Below are 27,548 nucleotides of genomic sequence, written 5' to 3' on the forward strand. Positions count from 1 at the left end.
TCAAACTCTTTTTAATCTTTATTTAATTTAATTCTTTGATTTTATTATTTTCCTTGAAGTTACTAATGCGTGTATTTTGTTATTAGAAAGAGGTACGAGACATCAAAGTATGTAATCTTATTGTTCTATTCTTGTGGAAAGCATGTTTAAATTTGTTGAATTCCTAGTATCATGTTAGGATGTTTCTATTGCTTTCTAGTATCATGTTTAGGGTGCCTTTTACTCTTTTCCAATATCATGTTAGTACCATGTTAGGGCTAAAGCTTTGATCTTTCATGCTTAGTGACATGCTAGGATTTGTTATTAATCTTGTTAGTATCATGCCTAGGATCTTGCTATTATATTTAAGCTTTATTATTAACATGATTATAATTGTTATGATTATTATGATAATTATTATGTTGCTTGATATTATATTTATTTGTTGTTATTGCTTGATCACGCCTTTTATGCATGTTTAAAGAGAATTTGTATTTGAAATCACGCTTAATAAGATAATTAATAATCTTGTTTAGGCTAATATGATTTTAATTCAAGTGATCGCCAATAATAGTTTTGTTTGTGCATTAATATTCAACCAACATAGATAAACAGGTTTAGGATTAATCTAATGTTTGCATGTTAGTCAGAAAGCGCACATGAATACGAGTAGAATGAAGTAGAGGCCTATTTAAGGCAGGTTCAATCTCTTTTAGGTTGGATTTGTACCTTCATCCCCGAACCCTATTTGGTTCAAGACCTTTTGGAGTTGACGATCTCATGGATCGTTAAGGGGTGTAACCTTCACCCTGTGAACGGTTTACAAGTTCGTAAAACTTGTTGGCGACTCTTTTGCTCTCTTTTCTTTCCCTTTGGACGTCACCATACTTAAGTGTATGATCACAGTGAGGTTCAAGCTTGGGGTTAATGCTTGAAATATTCCCTACACACACACACATCACGACCACAATCCCATGAATAAAGTAACACATCAGCAGGTCTGAGGGCCCCGTCATTCTCTCCAGACAACCCTATGTCAACCTCCTTTCTTGCTGAAATCCCAGATCTGTAGCAAATATCGACAAGTGTATCTCGAACAACATTATGCCGATATTTAATACTTACAATACCAGCACACGACACCGCGTGGTCGTCGAAAATATCCCCAGTAAAAACCCGAGAGCGAGTAGAGCACGGCGTCGAGACAGAGAATAATGGAACACCAGCTGGTAACACAGCACACATCGGTATGTCAATTATTATTATTAAAATTAAAAATTATTATTATCTTTAAATATTAATTTTTTATTATTATAAAAAATCAATTATTATTATAATCAATAATAATTATTATTACCATTATTATCATCATTATTATTACTATTATTATTATTAAATATTAAATATTAATTATTATTATTATTATTATATTGATTTATTTATTATTATTATTATTAAATATTTATTATTATTATTATATATCAATTATTATTATAATTATTAAATATTAATTGTTAATATTATTATTATTTATTATTATTTATTATTAATTATTATTATATTATTATTAATAATATATATTAATTATTATTATTATAATAATTCAATATTAAGTATTATTTTAAGCAGAGCAGGGCAAAGCAGAGTATAGCAGATTTCAGAATAGCATAGTAGAGCAGAGTAGGACTCGGCAGAGCAAAGCATCTCTAAAGAACAAGGCCTAACAATTCTAGTAAAGTCAAAAGTCCTACTTACATCCAACATCAAAATAAACTAATAGTGGAGGCCGAAAATTAGCAATATGGTTGCATGTGGTGATCGATTGTCTGAATTTCAATGGTCTTGATCTCTAAGAAATTAAGATTTGAAGGAGAAAGAGAAGTAGAAATTGATACAGAGAGGAAGAAGAATGAAGGAGTGGAGGAAGTAGAGAATTAGAGATGATCGGCTACTAGGTACAAGGTACTGCATAATAAAATCAGTAATCCTAAAAAATTTTAAGATGTTTTATTTTTATACTAATATTTGTTTATAAAAATATATACTACGTACTCTAACATCGGTTTATGTGGTTTGGTGCGGTTCCAAAAAAATTTCAAACCAAACCGCACCAAAAACCGCGGTTTTGTTGAAAACCGCACTACAATTTTCAAACCGCAAAAAAAAAAAAAAAAAAAAAAAAAATTACGATTTGGTGCGGTCTAGACCGCACTCTACACAAGGAGTGCATGATCGATATGCCATGTGTGGAAACAAAGCTTATGAACACAAAGCAATACAAGCATGTATATATATCTTGATGGGCACTTGCTCCTACCTTTAAGCGATAGTCTGTGGGGTGATCCGAGCTGAGCTAGTTGGGATGGGCACAAACAAGACCGAATCACTAGTTTCTTATTAAGTCAAATGAGTTTGTGATGCTAAGATTTTGTGATGACACAATATCCATTAAGGTCTAACAACATACGAGCATTAAAGCAAACACATTTAGTAGGAAACTTTTGGATTTTCATTAACCACTTGCTCCCTCAAAAGCTTCTTTTTGGATTAACATTGTTTTTCTAGTGGAAGCTATATTGTCTTAAACATAATCATGGAACCTAAAGCTTGAAAAAAATGGCAAAATCTAGAAAAGCATCTAAAACGCACATAGGGTAGAGAATAGATCATAACATCTACATAAAATGTTACTCCGCAGGTTCCTACATAATAATATTACTACGTACAATATTTGTGGCTAAATTACTTAAAATTGAAGTAGGAATAAATTTGGTTAAGTCCTTTACCCACTACATTATGACTGTAGAGGTGTCAATCGGATAATCGAATGGAGTTTGGGTCGGGTCTGTTCGGGTCGGATATGTTCGAGTCAAAATTTGATTCGGATTGGGTCAGTTAGAGACAAATTCGGGTCAGATCAAATTTGGGTCATGGTCTATCTAGTGCGGGTCGGATATGGGTCGGGTCAACTCCAGATCGGTTCATGTTCGGTTCGGATAAATTCGGATCGGATTCAAAACGAGTTAAATCGGGTTAATTTCGGGTCAGATGAATTTGGGTCGGGTTGATTTCGGTTCGGATGATTTCGGTTCGGTCAAGTTCGATTTGATTAAGATAAGGTTGATCCGTTGATTCATTTATTGGTCAATTTCAATTCAATTCCTTTCTGTGTTTGGCTGGATTTTAATCGAGTTGACCCAATTCATATCCAAATAAGGTTATTTTTAAAATAGAGTTATTATTGAGTTTTACCTTATTATTGGGTCAATATCAAGTCATTCATGTACCATATTTTTTTATTGAGTTGAAAGAAGGGATTTTAATGTTCAAGTATTACAAATTATTTGTAGCAAAGTTTAGATGAGATGAATATAAAGCTCAGAAAGTAATTTTATATAATTTGGTATATACATGAAGTAAACTTGTTACTCCGCATTATTTCTTTAATTTGTAGTAAAAAACGTTAACTTATTAATAATTAGTAAATATAGTACAGAGTAGTATAAGAACTTAAATAAAAAGGTCAATAATTAATTATGGTCGAGTTAAATTCGGATCAGGTAAAAATCAAATCGAGTTAAAATCGGGTCGGGTTAATATCAATTCGGGCCAAAACAGATCGGATTAGAGCGGTTATTTACCGGGTCAATTTCGGATCGGATTGAGCTCGGGTCGGATTAAATCGGTTCGGTTTGAGTTCAGGTCGGGTCAAATCGGATTCGGGTTGTGCTCAGGTCGGGGCAAATTAGATTAGGGTTGAGTTCAGGTCGGATCAAATCGGTGCGGGATAAGTTCAGATCGAGTCAAGTTCGGATTCGGGTTGAGTTCAAGTCGGTTACAAATCAAGTTTGGATCTTGCATTTCTCGGATCAAATCGAATCGGTTACAGTTTGAAACGGATAGTTTTTTTCGAATCGGTTCGGTTTTGACACCTCTTATTATGAGTGCATTTTAAAGAAGAGTGGTAGAAAAATAATTTTGGGTCGGTTGTCGTTCTTGCGACAATAAATAAGTCTCGTTTATCTGCATGCATTTAAGCCCACTCAAAAATTTATTTATTTATTTATTTATTTTTTTCATTTTTGACTTGTACACTTGATGTGAACGAATGTGACTTAAGAAAGCCCTTAAAGCCCAACTCAATCGCCTGACGCAATTATAAAGCCCAATGCAACTCGGGCTTACTATAGAAAGAGCCTAATTTATCTTTATACTTTGTATATCTATGAAATATTTTATACGCATCTGAAAGTACCGTACACTTCAACTAACCTAAAATTAGTTTTTGCTCTTTATTTGATAATTAAATGAAAAATAATTATCAAAATGTGAACAAAATGCTCATGGGTGTACCATGCACTCGTGTATATAACAAATTTCTCGTATTTCTATATCTTTTATATTAAAATAGAAAGAAAAATTGGCTCTAAATAATCTCAATCATTGCTTTATGTGTGTGTAATGTGTCTACAAAATATTAAGACCTAAGGTTTGAGCTCTCAGCATCACCACCTATTCAACTATCTGGGCAAAATAATACGTTGGTGATCAGAATGGGGATCTTAGGGAATATTCTATCAAATTAATAATTTTATATTAAAATAATGCCTCAATTTGCAAGCAAGGAATATCTCAGTACGTATTTTTTTTTTTGGTGTTTAGAGAGCCACAAGGGCAGGCGATGAGAATACATCTCAATATCTCTTGAAATCGAGAGAAAGGTCTTACCACTTGAATTATCTCTCACTATCATATGTTCTTCATTTCTAATAAAGTCCTTTGTCTCAATTAAGTACCCCATCTTTTCTAAGTTGTCTCAAATTAATTAAGGGTGTGTTCTACTCACCTGATTTTTACTTATCTGATCTTATCTGAAGTTACCAGAACTGATCTGAACTTATTAAAACTTATTTTAGTTGTAATGTGAACTTAGACAACCCCTATCAAAACTTATTTTTCATGAACTGGACACATCTGAACTTATTACATCTGAAATAAGTGAAAATAAAGTGAACAGAACAGACTCTAAACTACTAATTGGATGTTGGTGTAGAGTTGATTGGGACTACACTTGGTAATATTAAGAATGTTTTTTTTTTCTTATTATTTATTTATTCATTTTTTTATATTGTAATCCGTATCAATTAAGTAGGATTGTGTATTTGAGATGTGGAGATTAGGTGGGTCTTGGGTGGGGATTAGACGGGTCTTTGGTGGGGATTAGGTGGAGGTGGATATCCAAGTGGGGGGGTGGGGCGGGGATGGTTTTGGAGTTGTACCCGCCAGGACGAGGATGGGGATGGAGATGGAAAGGCTAACATCTGTCCCGTCCCGCCCCATTGACATCCCACTTTGTGTCCGAAGAAATAAAACAAGTAATAAAATACGAAGGGAGTATGTGATAGTGGAAAACTGGAAATGAGAATGGAGGTCGTGAGGAGAAATATCCGTCCACTCCAACAACTTTTACAGCTTGTTAAGTGTTAAGAAATCTCTTCCGTAGAAAACAAAACCAACAACATTTCTAGCCAGGCGCAAAGATTATGCAAACTCAGCAACCCAAATTGGATTATAGGCATTTTATCAATGTGTAACCAAAGTTGGCAAATAGCAAAATTGGATGGCATCTTTACAAATGCAATGAGTATTAATCAATTTGAAAGGCCTATTACAGCATTTACGTGAGCATGATGCTTCCCACAACGTACATCCATCTTTGATCTTTCCCAATAGTGCAAAGGAGGCGCAACCATTCATTCATTGCAACTACAAGAATGCACCAAATTTATTGCTTTAATTTCCACTTGAAATTGATGGGATTATAAGAAAGAAACATAGCCAATTTGGTATAAGAATATACATTTAAATGACGACGCGAAGCAATTTTTAGCTTAACATAACATGAGCCCGCATGACACAAACTGTCAATAGGAGATAATAATGTCACTTTTAATCTGAATATTGCCCCAAAAGCCCCATGTTAGAAGAAAAGTGTTATATTATTGGTATGGTTGATGAAAATGATATTTACTAATAAGCCCCAAGAATTTAAACTTGTTCCAATCAAATACTTTTTATCAATTATCTTGCTTTCCACATGAATTTTTTACAAAAATTTATTTGGTAAACAAAAATAACTAGACACTATATTAAACAAATACAAGATGTTTACTTGTTTTACCAAGAATGAAGTAGTCGGCTCAATCTTAATTTTGAGCATCTTTCTTAGAATAATTTCTACTGTGACCTCCCAATTACTCTCTAGATAGAATTGAGGAGGACAAATCAAGAAAATTTGCTTATTATGAATTCCATACCGAGTACTTCCTCCAATCCATAGTATAATTTTCATTTCAACTTACTTGATCTTTAAGATGTATATTTGTACATCAACATTTCAACAAGTATTAAATTTGTATTTATAAAAATTGTAAAAAGGGTAATATTATAAAATTATACATTAAGACAAATTTGACAACATTTCATATGACCGTATATTTAGTATATATTAATGAGAACTAGGTTAACTCATTTAGTTACATCACAAATTTTTACATGTAAGTAGCAACGCCTTATTATGACCATTTCACATTCAAACAATTTATTGGGCACATGGGTTAATTGTCAAATGGAGTTATCATTATAAATAAGTGAAATTAATTTTATTTATTTTTCTTAATCAAAACATAAGAATGAGTTACTATAATAAACAAATAAAGTTACTTTGTTTCTAATTAAGAATTGATGTTACTCAAATAAGGTTGCCCTTACAAATATTTGAGATAACGCATTAATAATAAGGAAATAGCAAGTTTGCTTTATTTTTTACGAGTATTTTTTTAGATAGATTCTTTCAAAACTTGTTGGAAATAGACAAGTTTCAATGCCAAGTGTTAAACCAATCTTAAACAGTGTAAGCATAATGAAAATGTTATGGCATAAAATGCTCAAAATGGTCAAAGACATGCAACATGCAAGACGTATAATTGGTCAAATTTCATAATTTTCCTAAATATATATTCCCAATTAAGCCATTACCAATATCAAGGCAATCTTGACGTAGCAAACTTATCTTTTAATCACCAATATGCTATGCATGCACATGAACAATTAGGCTACGGAATTGTAATACGTTATGCATAGTATCTAAGCACGCAAGACGTACAATTGTCATTACTTAACTAATTTTTTTAAAAGGATCTTCCTAACGAACGTTCGCGGGACGTTGGATAAGCAATTAAAATAATACCTAAAGTGGTATTAATTTGAAAAAGTATGACAAAATCACGCGTCAATCGGTGTAATTAATGTTCATTTTAATTTAATCTTTCTACTTTTAAGTAGCTTATTCAACGCCCCCACAACATTCGTTAGCTTTTGTTTTTTAAAAAAAAAAAAATTATAATTTCTCCCTTATATTAGTTGATATTTTTTAGTCATCAATCTCTTTTTTTTTTTTTTTTTTTTGAAGGGTCGGTCCCTTTTTTTTCTTTAAAAATAAATAAATAAAATAAAATTAATAATTTATATCATTATATAATAATAACAAAAAAAATTACAAAAACGTGTTATCTATCAATACTATATATTAAAAGGCGTTCCTAAGAACGTCGATGTACCACGTAATCCCTTTTTTTGTTGCGGATCGAACCCTCGATCAATCTCTTATAACAAAAAAATAAGAATTTCACCATCTAAGTCATCAAGTATGTTATTAATATGTAAAAAAAAATAATATAAGCGCAAACCACAAGGTTTAATTGAAAAAAAAAATACTAAAAAAATAACTCGATTTTAGTTTGACAATGATAATTACAGTTTTGCAAAGCATTTTAAAAAATTTATCAATTGCACATCTATAACAGGAGTATCATATGGGCAACACCCGGCCTACTCACTAGTTAATAAAATACAAATGGAAACAATTCTAACAAATTAAGCAACTTCATTGTGTTCCTTATCGTTCTTGATGTTTCTTATCTTCATGCGAATTTTGACAATTTGAAAAGAGTGTTGAATATGTTGACAAGGTGAGTAGTGTAACAAACAGGTGAATAAAGTATTCTGTTCTTATTTTCTTATTTTGAAAATCAAAAATATTATCCCTATTTCTATTTTTGGATAGTTTGTAAAGACTATTGTATTCTCAATTTCAACTTTATTTATTATACTTCCTAATCTATCCTTGAATTTTGTACATGCCTTTTACTTTTTTTCACTTTCTCTCTCTAACTTTTGTTTATGATTGTACTTTATTCACGTTTATTAATGTACTTCATCCACGCACATTCTCTTCCTATTTCTTAAATACCGTGAAAAAACAAAAGCAGATCCTATATTATGAGACGGAGGGAGTATGTAGGAAAAAGTAAGGGAGTAAAAAGTAAGGAAACTAAGGGCCTGTTCTCTTCAGCTTATTTTCAGTTGAGTTCAGCTCCAATAAGTTCAGTTTAGTTCAGTTTTTAATTTTCTTCTCTTATAAAATATTCAGTTCAGTTCAGTTTAGTTCCAATAAGTTTAGTTCAGTTCAATTCAGCTCAGCTCAGTTCAGTCAATCAGAACAGGCCCTAAGAACTTAGAAAGTAGATAAGGATTTGCCAATAACATAATTAAACACCGTTAGGGGTTCTTTTAATTAAATAATATCTTACTTCCGGGTGAGTTTAAAAGAAAAGTATAGAACTACTAACGGTGTTTGCGGTTTTAATGTATAGAACCGCAATCGTCGTTAGCAATTCTTCGCTGAACAATAATTAAAAAAATATATAACAAAGCTTCCACCAATCTTACATAGACAATATGGTGGAATAAGTTTTTATGCCGATACAAATAGGAAATTGATTTATATTTAAGCAATTTTTAGGAAAATCGTTCGAAGACTTCTATTTTGCTAACAAGTTACATATAATGATAGTTGAGACAAATTCGCAAAACAAGACCAGGAAAAAAAAAAAATACGAACCACAACAAAATTACAAAATAAATCAAAAGGTACTCCTATAATCAAGAGGCCTTAATAGCAAAATAAACTGTCAAACACGTTAAAACACCAAGAGACAAATATATGAACAAAAAGAGAGAATTTTAAAGAGTTACTATCAAATATATAGTCAAAATTAAGAGAACATACTAAAATTCTGGGAAAAAAGAAAAAAATAATCATAATTATAATCTAAAATTTGGAACAATTGATATCCAACAAATACATTGGATATTTGGATCAAATTGTCATAATTTACTCCAACTTAATAATCTCATTATCTCAACAAGAAATACAACTTGTCAATTCAAAATTTATTGTCAAAATTGACAAATAATTAAAGTCATCAATATTACTAATCTCTATTATAGCATGACACCCCGATTAATTTGACTAAACCCGTATAACAACTAATGACTGTCGTACAGGTATGATAATTAATAAAGACTTCTTGTAAACCACATTTGTTTTTTTTTTTTTTGTTTTTATTAACAAGATATCACGTGATTACGTTTTCTCTTTACTCTGTAGTCGGTACAATAGATGGCCTCGAAAGGGAGCCATGCACATAGTGTTTATAAAAGGGAAGGAGCCACTCCTTGACTAACTTCCAAAGTAGTGCAAAGTAGTATAATTTTAGCCCACAGCCAATAAGAAAAACGGCAGCATCAAGTTGTCAATAAAACCAGCAACAATGCCCACTTGATAGTCGATATTCAAGCAATTAAAACAGCAATTTTTTCATACAAAAAGGCTAAGAACAAAGTTTCTTGTATCAAACACCTTAAAGAAAACAAAAGCAAAGAAGAGAAAAAATGTGCATAACAGCATTTGCTTGGCAAGCACTCTCCCTCCACCCTTTCGTTCTGTTGCTCAACCGAGATGAAGATCTCAACAGGCAAGTGTACACATTATATTTACATTTAATATATGTTAAATAAGATACATGACTATTGATGTATTTTCATGCAATGTGTATAACGAGATTATGACATTGCTAAACAGGCCGACGAAGCCACTAGGGTGGTGGGAAGGAGGAGAGATTCTAGGAGGTCGAGATGAAGTAGGTGGAGGTACCTGGCTTGCGTGTACTAAAAAGGGAAAGGTAGCCTTCATTACCAACGTTTTGGAGCTTCATACTCTTGCTGATGCAAAATCCCGAGGAGAGTTACCTGTTCGTTTCCTGAAGGTAAGTTGCTCGTAAGGCTTCTTAGTTTCAATCACCATTGAACTGGAAGGAATAGAACGTACATGAGCTTCAGCAATTTGGACGAGCAATGTGTAAATAAAAGCATTAAGGAATAGGAAAAACGAGTCATTAACTTTAGATACATGAAATTTGCTGCTTAAGCCCAATATAAAGTTTCCCAATTAAAAATGAAGTCATACCTTGCGTTATAAGGTTTGGACTTAATTGAACTCTTCATTTCTCCATTTCACCTACCTATGTTACTATGCCAGACAAAACTCACAAGTAACCAAGTCTGAGTAACATAGCTTCTGAAATATTTTGCGCTTTCCTCTTGTTCTTCACACACAATGATAGTATGATACAATAATGTAGTCATAGATCAGTTCATCTATAAGGGTATTATTGCAGGGTAAACAAAGTCCGAGAGAATATGCAGAGATGGTAGCAGAAGAGGCTCACGAATACAACGGCTTCAACCTGATAGTAGCTGATCTTCTCTCGAAAAGCATGATTTACATAACCAACAGGCCGAAAGGGGAATCTGCCAGAATTCAAGAGGTTCCACCAGGAATCCATGTCCTCACAAATGGCAGGCTGGATTCTCCATGGCCAAAGGTCAGAAGCTAAGAAATGCACTGGTAGTTTTCGTTGCTGAATACACGAAAGCACTTTCCATATCAAGCTCATACAGCTAACATGGCCTGTGAATGAAGAAGAAATTGGAAAAGCATTAATTTTACTAGTCGGATAGCATTTAAGGAAATGGTTGGAAAAATAAAGTTAAGAATTAAACAAAAAAAATTCTAAGCATTTAGGATCTTCTAGTTCATGACAAGAGTTAAAAATATAAAGAAAATGGAAATGCATTAGTTTTACTAGTAGGATTGCATTTAAGGAAATGGCACCAAAAAACAAAGACAAAAAAAGTTAAAGCATTTAGGACCATCTAGTTCATGACAGAGTTTAAAAAGAAAAGGAAAGTTAGAGGGGGCTACCTCATACTTTGATCAGTAGTTTAGTACAAGTTAAGAACGAAGTAGACAAGGATTTCAGTTACATATACCTGTTTTAGGGAAGCAAGATGGATACTACAGAAGAATTTTGCTTTTGCGATAGTATATCGTACTCGTAACAAACTAACAAACCACATGCAAATGCATATCTAGCAGACCCCAGATCTTCAATGTAACCAAATAAGTACATTTGCATGTCTAGCCTTAAACCATATTCTTTTTTTCTTTTTTGAAAATTATCACCACTAATATGGATTGTCAGGCAATCTTCCAAATTAATTTAACTTCTGCATTATCTTGCATCCTAATAACTGGGGGGATTGGAGACCCCTTCTCAAAATAGTCCATGTGACCAACCTTACTAGAATACTTCACAGCAGCTTAAAAGAGTCAAAAACACTCTCATCCCCGCATATTCAAGCTGTAGATCATCAGTAGCCTCGCTCTCTCACCTTGACTCACTACAAACGCCATCAGAAACTCACCGGCTTGTTGCGCAACCATCTGGCACCTCCACACACTCCAGCTCTGTAAACTAGGTGCCATGACACCAGTCCCCCTCCTAACTCTTCCATCGATCACCCCACTAAAACTATTTTTCCTCCCTCTCTCGCTTGTATTGTAGCAATAAAGGCCAAATTAGGGAGGGGGTGCCCAGCAGAAGGTTGGGGAGGGGGGCAGCAAACCTAGCAAATATGGCTACATTTTTGGTTGAATACTATTCTTCAATGTTTTAATGCCAGTTCATCTTCCTTTATACACAAACCCTTGCTTTAAATCAATACTGACTTGTCTGTTGCAAAAGTTCCTGTTACTTTCTCTGCAGAAGTATAGAAATTAATTATCACATATTCACTCAACTATACAATAATTCAGTGAACCTGCCCCTTCTTCCAAACTTACAGGCAGAGCGCTTGGCACTAAAGTTCAAGAAATTACTGTACAGATATGATGAGGGTGAAATTCCAGTCAAAGATATGGTTAACAAAATTATGAGGGACACAAAAAAAGCTGATGAAAGCAAGCTGCCTCATATTTGCTCACTTGACTGGGAATTCAGACTGAGCTCTATCTTTGTGAAAGCGGATTCAACCTCGGTAAGTAATTTTGTAAACCTCTGCTCATTCACTAAACAATAAGCCATCAAAATAAGTGATTAATTGTATTGTATGGCACAGCGATATTCATATTATTGCACAAGAAGCACCGCAGCAGTAACAGTGTCAGGAAATGGAGAAGTAAACTTCTATGAAACATATCTGGAGAAAGAAGTGTGGAAAGAGCACATAATTAATTACTGCATTGAAAAGCCAAAACATGTATAATTCACGGTAGCACAACCTAAACAGGAGAAAAGATCCAGATATCATTGTTTATATGATGGTTAATAATGACTGATGCGTAAGAGCATGAATATACTCTCCTGCAAGATCAATTAGAACTTCTGTAGCCTTCATGCTGAAATTGTTGAACGATTTCTGTTTTTTTTCTTCTTTCCTTCCCCCTCTGGAGGGTTGTTCCAGCAATGGCAGCAAATATGCTGCAATTTTCCCTTATTCTAAGTTATGTAGTTGGGATGATGATTAGTTCTTCGTTTCTAATTAAACTAAAATTTAAAACTTTTATCTTTGTGTCAAAAAAAAAAAAAAAAAAAAGGGTTGTCTATTTTCCATTAGTATTATTTCCAGAGACAGGTGCTCTTCTCTCTTTTCTCCCTAGTTTTTTAGGTGCAAATTTTATGTCCAAAGTCCAAAATCAAGTATCAGTGAAAGAAAACACAACAAAAGCAGCATTAAATAAGTTGATGTCTTACTCAAAATCCAGGTAGAAAAGGCCATCAAAAGGCAGGTCAGCACCTCTTTGGACAAAGTATTTTATACAATCTAGACTCTAAAGTATAGAAAAGATGAGGCAACATACTCCATTGATATCTAATTACAAATGGGGGAAAAGAAACTGCATCACTTGCATGTGTGCATAACCAAAAGCAATAAACTAAATTTAACGTGTTCATTAGAAGTCTCAGCTTTTAAGTCACATAACCAACATAATTGTTGGTCCATAACTCGTGTCGCAGACTTGCAATGACATGAATTCACTCAATCATAGTTTATGCTATGTGAATATGATAAACACAACATCAAAAGATCAGGAGAGTCATTATTCATTGAGCTTCTTAATAGACAGAAGGTATGTTTAGTTGTTGATAGCTCGTCCTAAAAATCTCCCTTAATAATCTAGAGAAGGAAAAGTGAAAGAATCGGCACAAAATTAGCCAGTAGACAGCCTAGCTATATCATTTAATAGTTAATAATAAAGCCATTATTAACCAATTACTACAAATATTAAAACAAACCTGACAAGTTTTATACATCAAGTTGCACCAAATGGGACCTCAATTCAGCATCCAATTTGTATCCAGCCAACTCTAACTCCTTGCATACCTCCTTGCACTTAGCAAACCTCCCAGAGAGCAGGTACATACTGATCATGTCCCGGTAAATATCATAAGTTGGAGAAAAACCTGCCTCCTTAATCTTACAAAAATATCTAACTGCCCTTGGGAGGTCATTTAGAGCAACAAATAGCTTAATCACCACCCTATATGCTGGCAAATCAAAGTGACAATTTAAGCGCTCCATTTCCCAAACTACAGCCAATGCCTCCCTATACTTCATAGCGAACAAGCGGCTATAAATCACAGTAGTATACATAACAACACTTGGTTGATTTCCATTATGTTGAAACCAGTCAAACAAGGACTCTACGTAATCAAAGTTCCCAAGCCTAATACAAACTTTCATAATGGCAGTGCAGTCCTGCAGGTTTAAGTTCAGATTGTCTCGCTGCCCAAGCTCTTCCAGTAAGACTACAACAAGGTCATTTTTATCAGGGTTTTTCCCCAGCTCCGATAATAACTTGACATAGATGCTGGAGTCCAACATTCTTTTACCACGTCTAGCTGCAAATAGAAGCTTCCATGCCAGATTCAAGCTTCCTCCCTTGATAAAACCCTTAGCAATTGCTTCTAGAACACCACGACTAGCCAAATTAACAAATTTATCAAGATCAAAGGGTAATTTAAGGTCATGGGTCCTTGCCAAAATTTCTACAGTACTTGCCAGAATCCGGTCATCTGGAAAAAGGTGGGTCTGGTTCTGTGCCCAACAGAATGTCTGCAATGCTCGGTCAGGAAAACCCATGTGACCCAATTCCCGGATGGTCAAAGACAAAGACCCCTTACACAGAAATCTACCCCATTTGTTGAGAGCACAGGAAACATCTGCCTCTTCAGGAAGGTTTCTAATTTCTCTTGCCAAATTGAGTAAGAAAACTGGATCCTTGTAGACTTGCTTTGATATCGATATTCTTGAGAGTGCTGCTGGTGAAGAGGACCTGACATGCTTCTTTGTCGTTGGGAGTCCCAAAGGTCGGATTTTATGTGGAAGAGGTAGTGGAAGTGGCCTTCTCCTATTCAACTTTCCGGGTTTTTGAGGTATTCTTCCTTGAAATAGAGCTGATATTGCCTCGATTTCATCAGCTTCCCAAACATCATGTTCATCCTCATATTTGACTTCATCATTCTCGTCATCACTAAAAGCAACACTTTCAACAGGATCATCAGAACTCCACTCAATTTGAACATCCATTTCAGAGTGATCCTCAACCTCATCCCCTGACTTTATGAATGTATCGATCCCAAAATCAGGAGGAAGCTTGGTACGTCGTGGATAACGTAGATATTTAGGAGGTTTTCTAAGGTGAATTGCTGAATCAAAATGCACCTTGGCATATACCTTGGACAAGTTTACGCGTTTTATGTTTCGAATTAGCTTGTGGGTGAAAATTTGAACGGCGAGTAGGGGTTGATGTAATCTAGACCTCAAAAAACCAGAATCCATGTTATCACACTAACATTCATCAACCCAACACAACAAAATTAGCAGTGCACTCTACAGTATGATGAAACTCAAAGAACACTTCTAAGCATCATCAACACTCTTTCTTAACCAAATTTAATTCAACCTGCAAAAGAAACCATTGCTAAATCCCTATAAAATAAACCACAAATTTGGATTCCAGTATAATTCAACCAAACCCATTTCACAGTTCAATTCTAACAATAAAGGGTTCTGCAACACATTAGCAACCAAATTTGATTCAATTATCACATAAATAATTTTGGGTAGGAAAGGCATATTTGATTCAATTATCATTATCATATAATCTTAGTACTGTAATTAGAACCAATAGTTCAAATTTTGGAACCCTAAATTTACTACACTGACAAGTAAAATAAATTAAATCAAACCTTAAATTGTGAAATTGACATGATGATTACAAATAGAAACAACGAATTACCTCGGAAGCTGCTTCAATGGGGGATAATACAACTCATACAAGTATCAGAAGGCGCTTCATTCTGTTTTTTTTGTTTTTTTTCTTATCACAAATTTCACAATTAGAGGTGTTCTGCCCGCCCGAACTATAAATGGGTCAGGTCCGTCCAATATATAAATGGGTCGACCGGACGAGTCTTTATAAGGTAGTCCAATTAGGAAAATATACGGAGTACAAACCAATCAAATTGGACTCACTCATTTTTATTTTTATTTTTTTCCGACTATTAGACTATTAGTCTATTACACATTTACACCTGTTTATTTCACCTTATTTTTACTGACCTAAAATTATACGGGGCTTTTATATTGAGTGATTTTGAACTTTAAGACTTTTTTTTTTGGTTAAATATGAGAATTGACAACGACTCTTGATTTAAGGGTTTTGAGTTACATTTGTACTACGATTCTTCCCTAAATTTTTCGTTTTTCGATTGGCTATGGCGAATTGCAGATATAGATTAAACAATGATAGAATTGAAAATTAAACCATACTTGTATAAGATATAACTAAGCATATACCAGTACAAAAAAAATAGAGTATCCCACAAACAATATTCAAATTATTTGATCCACATTTTGGGAGAGAGCAAGAGAGGAAGATGTACAGTACTTAACTACTTACTTAGTTACTAATTAAAGAAGACGAGCCTTCCCTATTGATGAAAATGAAGAGTGAGAGGAATTTTAAAGGGATGATTCGGAGGAATATAATGTTATGTATTTGTAAATACATAACAATGATTAAAAGAGAAAAAAGATGAGAGAGATAGGAAGAGAGAGGTCTGTAAAAAATAGGTTAAATTGTTTCACGTGATGGGAGATCACATACTGATTGTTCCACTATAAGCTTATACAACTAAATGTATATATAATACCATTATATGCATATATAATACCACTATATGCATATATATACCATCCCCATGTTTAGTGGTATGTTTTTATCATCCAATTATACCATTCTTGTACATATATGTGACTACATAAATGTCCCTTATCATGCATTTCTACATGGATAATATTCCTTCATTACTATTTCCCACGAAGAGTTAACCAACGGTTAAAGGATAATAATTTGTCTTCAAACTATTTAATCTATTTCTCTGGTTTAAAAAATAAATAAATAAACTAGTGTGTGGCTCAGGCGATGCCCCGGGTTGCTAGTTTATACTTGTTTAGTTTGCTAATCTAGTTTGATTGTTTAGATAGTAAGACTTGTTAGTTTCGAGTTTAAGTCTTGCTATAAACATTTTTTAGTTGTCAAACTCAATCATTACATAATGGAAACAAATAGTATAATAAGCCATAGATTAACTTATCTAAGGTAAGTATAATTTTGTTGGATAAAAAACACAATTAATAAATGGTTAAGGTGGTAAGACTTGTAACTTAAGACTCGTTGGTCTTGAGTTCAAATTTTGTTATAAGCATTTTTAGATGCAAACCTAATACATGTTTTGAGGGTGACATGCCATGTTTATAGTGACATGTGACACATATTACTGACATGTCAAACTTTAAAAAAGTGACACGTGGAACATATTCTGTTTTAGAAACGCTTTTTAATATATAAGTATAGACTAGTTGTTCTATTTGGGCCTTTTTTTTTTCAAACATATTTGGGCCTTACTTGGAAGGATGGGGTTGTTTAGTTCAGAATTAGGTCATGTCATGTTTAAGCAACGTTTGGGTCGTGAAATATGTCAACATTAGACCCGGTAAGAGCTAACAGGTCTAACACGATACAACAATACAATACGAATTGAATATGAAAAAAAAAAGGTTTGTGTAATGAATTTACAATCTATCCAATAGGGTTAACACAACACGACACATTTGATTAAATTAGTTGGGTAAGTGTTGAGATTCTTAATATGAAACCAACAAGACTCAATTCTTCTAAAAAAAATGACCAATGATTTAGAATTGATGTTAAGTAAATAAAGGATACTCTTTTTAAATTAATACAATACGGACTAAACTTGGAAAAAACGAGTAAGAGTTAAGGACTTCCAATTCGACATGTCATGTTAAGTTAAACAAGTTGGGTTAGCGTTAAGGTTTTGACAACACTAACCATGATAGTTGATATATATATATATATATATATATATATATATATATATATATATATATATATATATATATAGTGAAAGAGGGTTTTGGGTGATAAATTTCACTTTCTCAAAATACTCTTCTCAATTTTGTCTTTTTAGAAAAAAAAAAAAAAAAAAAAAAAAAAAAAAAAACTTTCTAAACAAAAAAAACTACCACCTAAAAAAAAACACTACCATCTGAAAAGAGAAGAAAAAAAAAACCTTCCATCTTTAAAGAAAAAATAGAAAATCGAGCCTGATATATTCACACACACGAATTATAAATATATGGAGAGAGAAAGTGTGAGAGTTTTGACGGAATAGTATGTTGTTTAACAAAGTCTAATTTCTAATTGCTATCAATATAAAACAATATGGAGTAGTATTTTTCTAAAGATTTGTTCTATTAACCTTATTTTTACTTAATTCAGACTAAAATAATTCAAATAAAGACACAATTTTTTTTTTTTTTTTTTTTTTTTTTTTTTTTTTTGTTGAAGAAAAAAGATTAAGCAATGTTGGATAGTAGATGGTGAGGCTAGACCCAAGATAGAATGGGCCTTTGTAACAAGGCATATGGCCCAATATCCAAATGAATAAAGTTCAGCCCAATTACCAAAGTTCTCTTGATATTTTGTTTGCATAGGAGATAAGAAGATGCTTCTCAAATTCCTCTTTCTCTTTCCTACGTCTAGCATTATCTCTTTATTTAGGTGGGGGGGCAAAATAGGCATTTTAGAAACCCACTTCATTGACGGTCCAAATTTATTATTTTAATTTAAATTTTTATGAGTGGGTTTATTTGGATGATAAAATGGTCATTTTAAGGAGGTTAGGCAATGTGAGCAAGGAAACGCGTATAGTAGGTTTTACAAAGGCAACTTGGGAAGGTGGGGTATATTAATTTTTGAAGGGCCAAGGGTATTTTCGTCATAATCATAGTTTATTATTGTATGCCTTTAATATCTTCCACTCAAATCTGATTCCATCGGAATATTAATCTCACAATAAATTTTATATTAAGATCTCTTTTTTTGTAAATTACTTTTCCAACTAACTTTCACAAGCTTTCTTCCTCTACCCACATGTTGTGACTAGCAGTGAGTACAATTTTGTTTTAAAGTTTTGTTACTATTAACACATTATTAATTTTCTAAAGGTCACTTTAAAGCCTATGAAGTTCCTTTTTTGGAAATGTGTTTTCCTTAACTTCTTTCGGATGATATAAATTCTAAATAAATATGTCATTTTCAAACTAATTAAGTTTAAATAAATTCATACTATATACGAAATACAGTGTAAAACTGTAAATTAAAGAAAAATTACAGAGTAATTGGCAAAATAAGCTTAGACAAGTCTATATAAATAAGACTATTCAAAAAAAGTTTACATAAGTATGAATGTTACATAACTTAGGATATGATTTGTACATAAATTTTCTTGATTTGACTAACACAATTATTAAGCACAATGTAGACTTTATTTACTTGACCTTATTTGAATAATAATCAGTAAAAATTTCGGTTCATTCCATACAAATAATTTTAATTCAGTAAAATATTAGTAACTTCAAACAAAACAAAGGTAATATAAATCAGTTTAAATATGTTTTAGGTCATGTTCTCTTCACATTATTATTTTTGCTGAACTGATATTATTTATATTAAATTGAAATTATTTCTGTTAGATTTAAATTTATTTTTACTGAGCTAAAATTTAACTAAATCCTTATTATATTTCTTATTTAAAATTACCAATTTTTACTAAACTAAAATTATTTTTACTGTAGTGAACTTTTTTTTTTTACTGTAATGAAATAATTTTTATATTGAACTAAATTTATATAAACTGAATGTTATTTTCTTAAGGTGAAGAGAATAGGGACTTAGTCAATAAAAATAATTTAAGTTTAGATAATATAATTTTAATTTAGTGAAAATAATTTAATTTCACTTTAATAACAATAATTTCAATTTTGCAAAAATAATTCTTATTTGAGCAAAATTAAGGTGAATGGAAAAGGGCCTAAAGCACTATTCTATGCTATCTCTTTAGGTTCATTTAAAAAACAAATACAAAGTAGTATTACAGAGAACTTAAGATAATCAGATAACGAAAGGTTTAATTAGGTAAAGGCAATTTAGAATTTGTGAAAAAGTCTGAAAATATGAAATAGGGTGGGTGTTGTGTTTTGTGAACTTGTGAAATTAACCCCAAAGATCCAAAGGTAACTGAACAAGTTATTCTAAAAAAGGTAAAGAGGTTAGAACTGAGGGGAAAAAGGATATCTAAAAAGGGATGTATAATCAAATGATACGATAGAAATTATTTTTGATCTCTTGACTTGAATTTGCTCCTAATATATACAGGCATTTGTTATTCTCTTGACTTGAATTTGCTCCTAATATATAAGAGTACTTTATTTACAAAGTTTTATGGTTTCTAATTTCTTAGAAGTTATTAGAATATGGGTGTGCTTTTTAGTTGAATTTTATTTATACGGAGTAGATTGATTTAGCTTAGGTCGTTGTGTTTAATGCATAGCTAATTAGGGTAAAATTAATTAATTTATTCAATACTAGCCGAATGACTCTATAATAAGCTAAATGGAAAGTTTGGTGGTGACTCTAATGAGCATATGGGGCTACTAAAGGGGTCACTAAGGCTAGCAGGAGGAAGTAGCATCGTCGAACCATATGAATTTTGTGAGAGCTTTTGTTGAAAATTTTGGCATATGTGATGCCTGTAAGGCTGAACTAACGGTTGCGGGATTGGGACTTGGTACGTCGAAGTGATTGGGCATATATCTAAACTAATCTTATCAACGGGCAGCAAATGCTCCTTGGACCGAAATTAAGAATGTTATGGGAGGATGTAATGGGAGTTACTACTCCTCGTCTAGTTATTTAATTACTTAATTGTAGTTTCTTCTTTCGAGCTTGGCCTTCTTTCGCTTAAGAAAATATTTTTATAAAATTTATTTGATATAATGGAAAAACGTAAGGAAAGACAATGGGGCTAAAATAAGGAAGTAATGTGAATGTTTTTTAAGGGGAAAAGAAAGTGTACTCATCAATAATTATTAACTATTAAAGATATTAACGATTAAAGAAAGGGGTTCAATTTTTTTTAAAAGGGTCAGACTTTTTTAGATTGATTATTATTATTATTATTATTATTATTATTATTATTATTATTATAAACTAAATACTTTCACAAAGGTTTTACTATGAACAACCGTAAACTACGAGTAAGTTAAAATCTTCTTGGAGGGAGGGGATCTCTGTCCCATGTAGGAAGTAGAAAGTTTGATCACTTCATAATCAACTTGTGATTTGCTAGCTAAAATGGATTGGGCCTTGTTAATTATAAGCTTCGATATACTACAATTTAATGCTTAAGAATTACCTAAAAATTAATTTTTGATAGAATGAAATTCAAAATTGTTATGTTTTGTATATGAAGCTAGAAGATTTTGTATTGTATGAAAAATCTCTCAAATCATGAGCTCCATTAGATTTTAGCCCTAGATCATATTATCACCATGAATCGAGGTGGGAAGCGATATCACTACTCCACTATATATTCTTGAAATAGTTGAATTAGCTAATAATAGTATAGGAATGGTTCCATGTGTGTTTTAAAATAATCTTAAAGTCACATATATTGATATAAATCAAACTCATCCTTGAACCTTGTCCTACAAATCGAGGATTTTAATGATGAAAAGATGATATGTAATTATGTATGATGGAAATATACGACGTAATGTAAATAAAAAAAAAAATTAAAAAAAAAAAAATAGAAGTATCATGTCATTCATTATATATATAGGCCAGGGTTATGTATAATTGTTTTCGTACAACATATTATACAGTTTTGATGCAATGATTATTGTACGTATGCATGTATTATGTATCTTACATTTGATGAGTATCCCCTTATAAATGAAACATGGTTACATGGGAGTATGGGACAAGAAAAGGCAATGTATTATATATTTATATTGATGATTGTTTTAGGAGTGTATGTGCACCCATGCATGACACCAAAAATATATACTTGGGTTAAGATGGATTTGACACACAATGTTAAACTTGGGTTAAGATGAATTGACACACAATGTTTGAAAAGATGAGATGTTGTCTCAAATCTAGTTGTAATAAAATCAGTGACTTGATCAATACTAAAGAACTAGATATAATAAAAATCTAGTTTGTGAATAATATTTTGAATTAACATTGGTGTATCAAAACGTGACATATTTTATCATCAGTTTATACATGTTTGTTTTTGTTTGATTTTTACTAATATATATGTTGTATATTGTGTTATTTGTATTGAACTTTTGCTCATATCTAGAATGTGTGTGTTTTATACATCTCTTCACCTTATTTTCATTTGTCTAAACTTTTTTTTTTTTAATCTTATTTGAACTTATTTTAACTTCTTAGACCTTGTTAATAAAACTTATTTTAGTTATAAAATAATTTGTATTCGGGTAGAACTTATTATTCTTGAACTGGACTCATTAGACTTTTAATAAGTGAAAATAAGATGGTTGTTGAAATGTACAGGCTCTAATATTACTTAGCTAGGTTTGCTTTCTTTTAGTGTGTGTTACAAGTGTATTTATTTTATTTGGTGCTATTCAAATATTGCAGTAATTTGGATAAACAAACGTTAGTCAATAATATAATGCTTGTTGTTTTGAGTTAACTAGCTTGAAAAGTTTTGTTGAGTGTATGAATGTCCATTTCTTTAACCATACAGCCTATTCAAGCATTATTGAAGACCTCCTTTATTTTTATTTTTATTTATTTATTTATTTATTTTTTTTAATAGAAGACATAACTTCAAATGAATCCTTCGAACCAACTAACATTCTCACGACGCTAGCAAATAAGTTGTCAATTTTTTCTTAACGTGTTAATTTCTTTAGAAATATACAAGTATACTGTACCAAAAGTTAGTTTTGCAAGCTAAAGAATGGACTGAAGCAGTTTACAAGACAATGGCATAGTACAAGAGTTTACTCAATGATTCTGTATGATTGTTGTACTCATTACAATATATCTGGTCTTGTACCTAGATGGTATGTTGGTTTGTAGAGAAAAGGTGTGATATTAAGAAATTGAATTAAAGTGTCTCTCAAACACTAAATTTAATTTGAGATGAATGATATATATGTAGGGATAAAGGTTAGAAAATAAATAAGTAACTAATTATCTCATAACCGTGTATTATTGTTAAGTAGTATCAGTAAGCCTAAAAATTTAAATACTCTCCAATTAATTGCAAATATTCAAATTTCTACTATGTTTCCATTTTAAATCATGGAGACAACATCCCCCATTGATCTTATTAATAAACATTTGGTGTTGATTTGATGGCGAATTTGTAAATAAAAGAATTAGTGGAACCACACACGTCAGATTTGTGGTGTTCATGTTTCATGCGTTGATAGACTAATGTGCTGAGCTAGATCGACCTCCTTTCTTCCTTCCACGATCTCTACTGACACTTCCACCAACAACCTCACCATTTTCAGCGGTTTTGATGCCATATTAAATGAAAATTCTATGAAAAATGTGAAATTCAAGGCATTGTTAATCCCAAAGGATATGAGTGTCCATGTCACGAAGCAACATTTTAGGATATGCTTCTGGTTGATCGACAATTTGTTGGAAAGCTGGTAGTGGTGGCGATGATGGGTTCAGGCAAGCGATTAAGAATATCGATGATGGCGGTAATGGGTTTCAAAGAGGAAAGGGGAACATTGAAGGAAATAGTGCTTCATTGGTAGGAAGATGGAGGAAGGTGGTGGTGGCAACAGTTAGTTATAGAGGAAATAGAAGCTTGTTTTCATTGGGAAGAAAAAGGGGAATAATCTGACTCAATGTATAAGCTTGCAGTTTAATGAACTGTCAGCAGTCCATCGTTGCTTCGACCACTAGATTAACAAACTTCATTGATTAAAAAGATCATCTTGTATTTCCTCATAATCATGTATGGAATACCTAGCAAGAGCCTAGTTGTTAGGGATAGAGAAATTGGGAAGGCGAAATTTGAACATGTGTCTCTTAGTACAAATAACTAAGTCAAGACCTTGTATATATGTCCTATTTTTTTATAATTTGATTTAATAATTTGTTAATCAAATAAATAATTCTAGTTGTCCTTTTTAAAATTTAACTTTAATCAATAGTATTCACTCTACTATAATTCTTTTTATCTAAGGATAGAGAACATAAGTAGGAGAGATTCGGGCTTGCGTCACACAGTTTTATACACTAGGCCGACACCTTATATACATTCTACCTTTTTCAATTGTGTAGGACTAGTCATATTAACCGGATAAACAAGTTCAATTGGTTTTTTTTTTTAATTCAAATTTAGTAATAATATCCACTTTATATTCAAAAAAAAAAAAATCCTGTACCTAAAAAAAAAGATACACGACACATTTATCAAGAAATATAGAAAATCATTGATACATAATCAGGTATCCCATCCCATACAAAATAATACTCCGTAAAATATTCCGTTAGGCAACAAGCACAATAAAAAAAAACTCAAACATAACGGTCGAAAAAAAATGAACAAATCAACTCAATGAAGAAAAAATTCCGTTAGGCAACAAGCACAATAGAAAACACAACAACAAAAAAAAAATAAATAAAAAAATCGATGAATCCGAAAAATATCTCCGAAAACCAATCCAAAACCGAGCACACGGATCAGTGACGTGTCAAGCAACAATAAAAAAAAAAAAATCCCGCCTAAAAATCCTAAGCTTTAATGAAATTGTATTCCACTTCAGAAAGAGAAAACTGAAAAACACTCGCGTAGGAATATCAATTCAAATTCCCACAAAACCCCTCCTCTTCTCCCCTTTTATCCCTCCGCTCCTTTCAACTTCTCTTCTTGTCATTCTCTCTCTCAATTTCGCATTTCTCTCCTCTAACCGCATATCTCTCTCTCTCTCTCTCTCTCTTCCTTCAAACCCTAACCCTAGCCTCCAGGTACCTCTTTCTTCCCAGATTTTCTCCTTTTTTCGCTTTTTTTCTGCTTGTTTTTCGCTGATCTTTCGATTTTTTGTTGATTTTTTTGATTTTGATTTTTTTGTTTTTGCTGTTGTTGTAGATATGAAGGGAGGAAAAGCTAAGGCTGATACCAGGAGAGGCGGCGATGCTAAGTATGTTAATTATTTATTTTTCAAGTTTTTTGGTTTTTTAATTGTTGTTGAAATTGATTGTTTGTGCTTTGCTTCTGGTTGTTGATCTTTCGGTATTGATGAGTTTCGGTTTGAGATTGTTTTCCTCATTATTCAGCATATTTGAGATTTTTTCCCCGATCTCTGAGCATATTTGTGATGTTTTTCGGATTGTTGAGCATATTTGAGATTTTTTTTGGATTATTGTGTATATTTGTGATTTTTTTTCGGACTATTGAGCATATATGTGGTATTTGATTTGTTTGAATTGTTTCGTAATTGGTTGAATTTGAGATTTGTAGCGTTGTTAATTTTTTAATTTATTTCCGCCTAATTTTTGAGCATATTTGTGCTTATTGATCTGTTGTTTCTCAATTGTATTTGGTAAATTGTTGAATTTGAGATTCTTAGATTTCTATATGATTTTTGAGCATATTTTGAGGCTTTAGTATGATGTTTTACGTAGATTTGTTGATATTCAGATGTGCGGTGAATTTATTTTGATTTTTGTTTATGTTTATAATTATGAGCATGATTGTGTTGGTTATCAACCTTAAGATTGAGATTGGAGGATTTGGTAGTTTTTGCTTTCTAGATCTGAGATCTTCATGTAATTTGTCTGTTATATTGTTTGTTTACCCGATTGCAGCGATTAAATTGAGTGTTTACTTTATTATTCAGGCTTTCTGTGAAGAAAGGAGCCGCGGCTAAGAAGGGGAAGCCAGCAAAGGACCCTAACAAGCCAAAGAGGCCCCCAAGTGCCTTCTTTGTTTTCATGTATAACTCTAATTCTCGCTCATTTTTCAGTTTTTCTGTTTGTTGATTCTGGAAATATGCTTTGTTTGCTCATATTGACTTGTTGATTGTGAATTATAGGGAGGAGTTTAGAGTGACATACAAGCAGAAGCATCCCAACAACAAATCTGTTGCTGCTGTGAGTCTCGATTTTGCCATTTGCCTTTTGAATTATTTGATTTTGCTAGTTTGTCATTTGATGGAATTTGATTTTATATTTAGGTTGGGAAAGCTGGTGGTGAGAAGTGGAAATCATTGACTGATGCTGTAAGTTTGATCCTGATTATTCTCTGCTGGGTTGACTTTTGTATGTGATTCGAAATAATTGAACTAATTATTGTTTTGTAATTGATTTCAGGAAAAGGCTCCCTACATCCAGAAAGCAGAGAAGAGGAAGGCTGATTATGAAAAGAGCATGAACGTATACAACAAGAAATTGGTATAGTCTAATTAAACTCCATTTTACTTTTGAAAATTTGATATTCGTGCTGTTATCATTAGAATTGATATTGGAGAATCAAAGTGTTAATCACTGGTATGTAAATGAAATGCAGGCTGAAGGTAAAGATGCTGAGGAAGAAGAGGAGTCAGACAAGTCTAGGTCTGAGGTGAATGATGAGGATGACGAAGAAGGCAGTGGCGAGGTATATGATCTTTAGTGGTCTGTGTTCTTAGTTTATGGATTGGGTTTCATTGCTGAAAATTTGCTGATTGTGTGTTTTTTTGCTTTGATCAAATATATAGGAGGAAGAAGATGATGATTAGTGTTCCACTGAGCGGGGATGATGAAGGTGTTTTGTGGTTTTGGAGCGCCTCATCTTGATTGGAAGTATAAACTGTTGGTAGTTTTAATGTAAGGAATCAAGGAAAAAAATCATCACTCTGTATTTTAAGTCTTAACTTTGACTTGATTTAGCTTTTGGCATCTTTGCCCTGTAGAGCAAGTAGTGATTTACTTTCGTTCTTAGTTTAAACATGATTAAGATCGCGTTGGGTTAGCTGAATGGTAATCTTAAATACAGTAGTTGTTTTTCTGTGCCCAATTCTCTCAAGTAAATTGAATGTCATCTATCCTTTTCATTATCTGTTTGTTGTTTGGCTGCTGGTAATTTATTGTTGTGGAACTTATTGCTCTTTTGGCCTTTGCCTTCCTTTTCCCTTTGCTCATGACCGATTTGTGAAAGCTGATCTCATTGAACTCTTAAATTGGCAAATTTGCTGTAACTGTTTTTGAAACCAACACACGGATAGTCGAATACCAGTACTAGTTTAAATTATATTCCGTGATCCGGGTACACAGATGCTTATCTAGCTGTTTTATCAACTTTGATTCTGTTAAGTGTGCTGTGTTTCAGTTATTTTAGTGAAGTGTTGTGCCTGAGTTCTGGTATGTGGGATTTTTGAAGTACTGGTATTTTGCAAACTTTGTCGCAAGTACAAAGAACTTAAGAAAGCCATTGCATTTCAACGATTGTTTCCTTCTTGTTATTCTTATTTAGGAAACTCGATTTTAACTGTGGAAACTCTAAACGTTTGATCGTATAGGCAATTAGGCAGGCAACATTAGTACTCCACTACTGTAATATTTAATTACTCCAAGTCAAAGTTAGTAATTGATCATTTGATTAGTTGATTTAAATATGATTTGATAATTTAATGTCTTAGTAGGAGTATTATTCTGTGAATATTAAAGATAATCGATCCATTATTCCATTGAAGTTTAATATACTTGAAAGTTGAAAGTCAATGTAATTAGACAGGACAATCTTTGAACAGTGATTAGATAATAAAACTTCTATTTCATATTACTCTCTGTAGTTGACAAGTTATATTAAATCACATTTGCCTATGCTGCTATCCATGAAATGAATAAA

At 32.4% G+C, this 27,548-nt stretch overlaps 2 protein-coding genes and 1 pseudogene across 5 annotated transcripts; 2 read left to right on the plus strand and 1 right to left on the minus strand.

The window, feature by feature from the left end:
- The first annotated feature begins 2,399 nt into the window (after positions 1–2,399).
- On the plus strand, positions 2,400–26,717 carry LOC145592505 (high mobility group B protein 3-like). Of its 2 annotated transcripts, XM_081648976.1 has the most exons (8): positions 24,519–24,688; positions 24,810–24,861; positions 25,561–25,656; positions 25,756–25,813; positions 25,897–25,941; positions 26,033–26,113; positions 26,229–26,318; positions 26,419–26,717. In XM_081648976.1, exons 2-8 carry the CDS (start codon positions 24,812–24,814, stop codon positions 26,437–26,439), a joined length of 441 nt encoding a protein of 146 aa, XP_081505102.1. In that variant the 5' UTR covers positions 24,519–24,688; positions 24,810–24,811; the 3' UTR covers positions 26,440–26,717. The 2 variants fall into 2 exon arrangements, with proteins under 2 accessions (XP_081505104.1, XP_081505102.1); XM_081648978.1 differs by lacking the exons at positions 24,519–24,688; positions 24,810–24,861 and adding an exon at positions 2,400–2,403.
- Positions 9,774–13,423, plus strand: LOC145592504 (uncharacterized). Its single transcript, XM_081648975.1, has 5 exons — positions 9,774–9,857; positions 9,965–10,148; positions 10,560–10,766; positions 12,070–12,261; positions 12,343–13,423. Exons 1-5 carry the CDS (start codon positions 9,775–9,777, stop codon positions 12,487–12,489), a joined length of 813 nt encoding a protein of 270 aa, XP_081505101.1. The 5' UTR covers position 9,774; the 3' UTR covers positions 12,490–13,423.
- On the minus strand, positions 9,851–15,640 carry LOC145592503 (pentatricopeptide repeat-containing protein At2g01860 pseudogene; annotated as a pseudogene). 2 transcript variants are annotated; one of them, XR_014102430.1, is made up of 5 exons: positions 15,527–15,640; positions 13,521–15,190; positions 11,215–12,423; positions 10,349–10,852; positions 9,851–10,190 (listed from the first exon to the last, which is right to left on the minus strand). The product of XR_014102430.1 is annotated as a pentatricopeptide repeat-containing protein At2g01860 pseudogene, transcript variant X2 (transcript). The 2 variants fall into 2 exon arrangements; XR_014102429.1 differs by lacking the exon at positions 11,215–12,423.
- Positions 26,718–27,548: the final 831 nt, after the last annotated feature.

This window comes from Chenopodium album, chromosome 18, assembly GCF_948465745.1.
Source record: "Chenopodium album chromosome 18, dcCheAlbu1.1, whole genome shotgun sequence".
Lineage (NCBI taxonomy): Eukaryota > Viridiplantae > Streptophyta > Magnoliopsida > Caryophyllales > Amaranthaceae > Chenopodium > Chenopodium album.

Bases quoted from the DNA above. Each gene is read 5' to 3' on its own strand.
- LOC145592504 (XM_081648975.1), top strand. From the start codon at position 9,775: ATGTGCATAACAGCATTTGCTTGGCAAGCACTCTCCCTCCACCCTTTC. The intron at 10,767-12,069 runs GTCAGAAGCTAA...CCAAACTTACAG, and splicing joins TGGATTCTCCATGGCCAAAG to GCAGAGCGCTTGGCACTAAA. The intron at 12,262-12,342 runs GTAAGTAATTTT...TGTATGGCACAG, and splicing joins TGAAAGCGGATTCAACCTCG to CGATATTCATATTATTGCAC.
- LOC145592505 (XM_081648976.1), top strand. From the start codon at position 24,812: ATGAAGGGAGGAAAAGCTAAGGCTGATACCAGGAGAGGCGGCGATGCT. The intron at 25,814-25,896 runs GTGAGTCTCGAT...TTTTATATTTAG, and splicing joins ACAACAAATCTGTTGCTGCT to GTTGGGAAAGCTGGTGGTGA. The intron at 26,319-26,418 runs GTATATGATCTT...TCAAATATATAG, and splicing joins ACGAAGAAGGCAGTGGCGAG to GAGGAAGAAGATGATGATTA.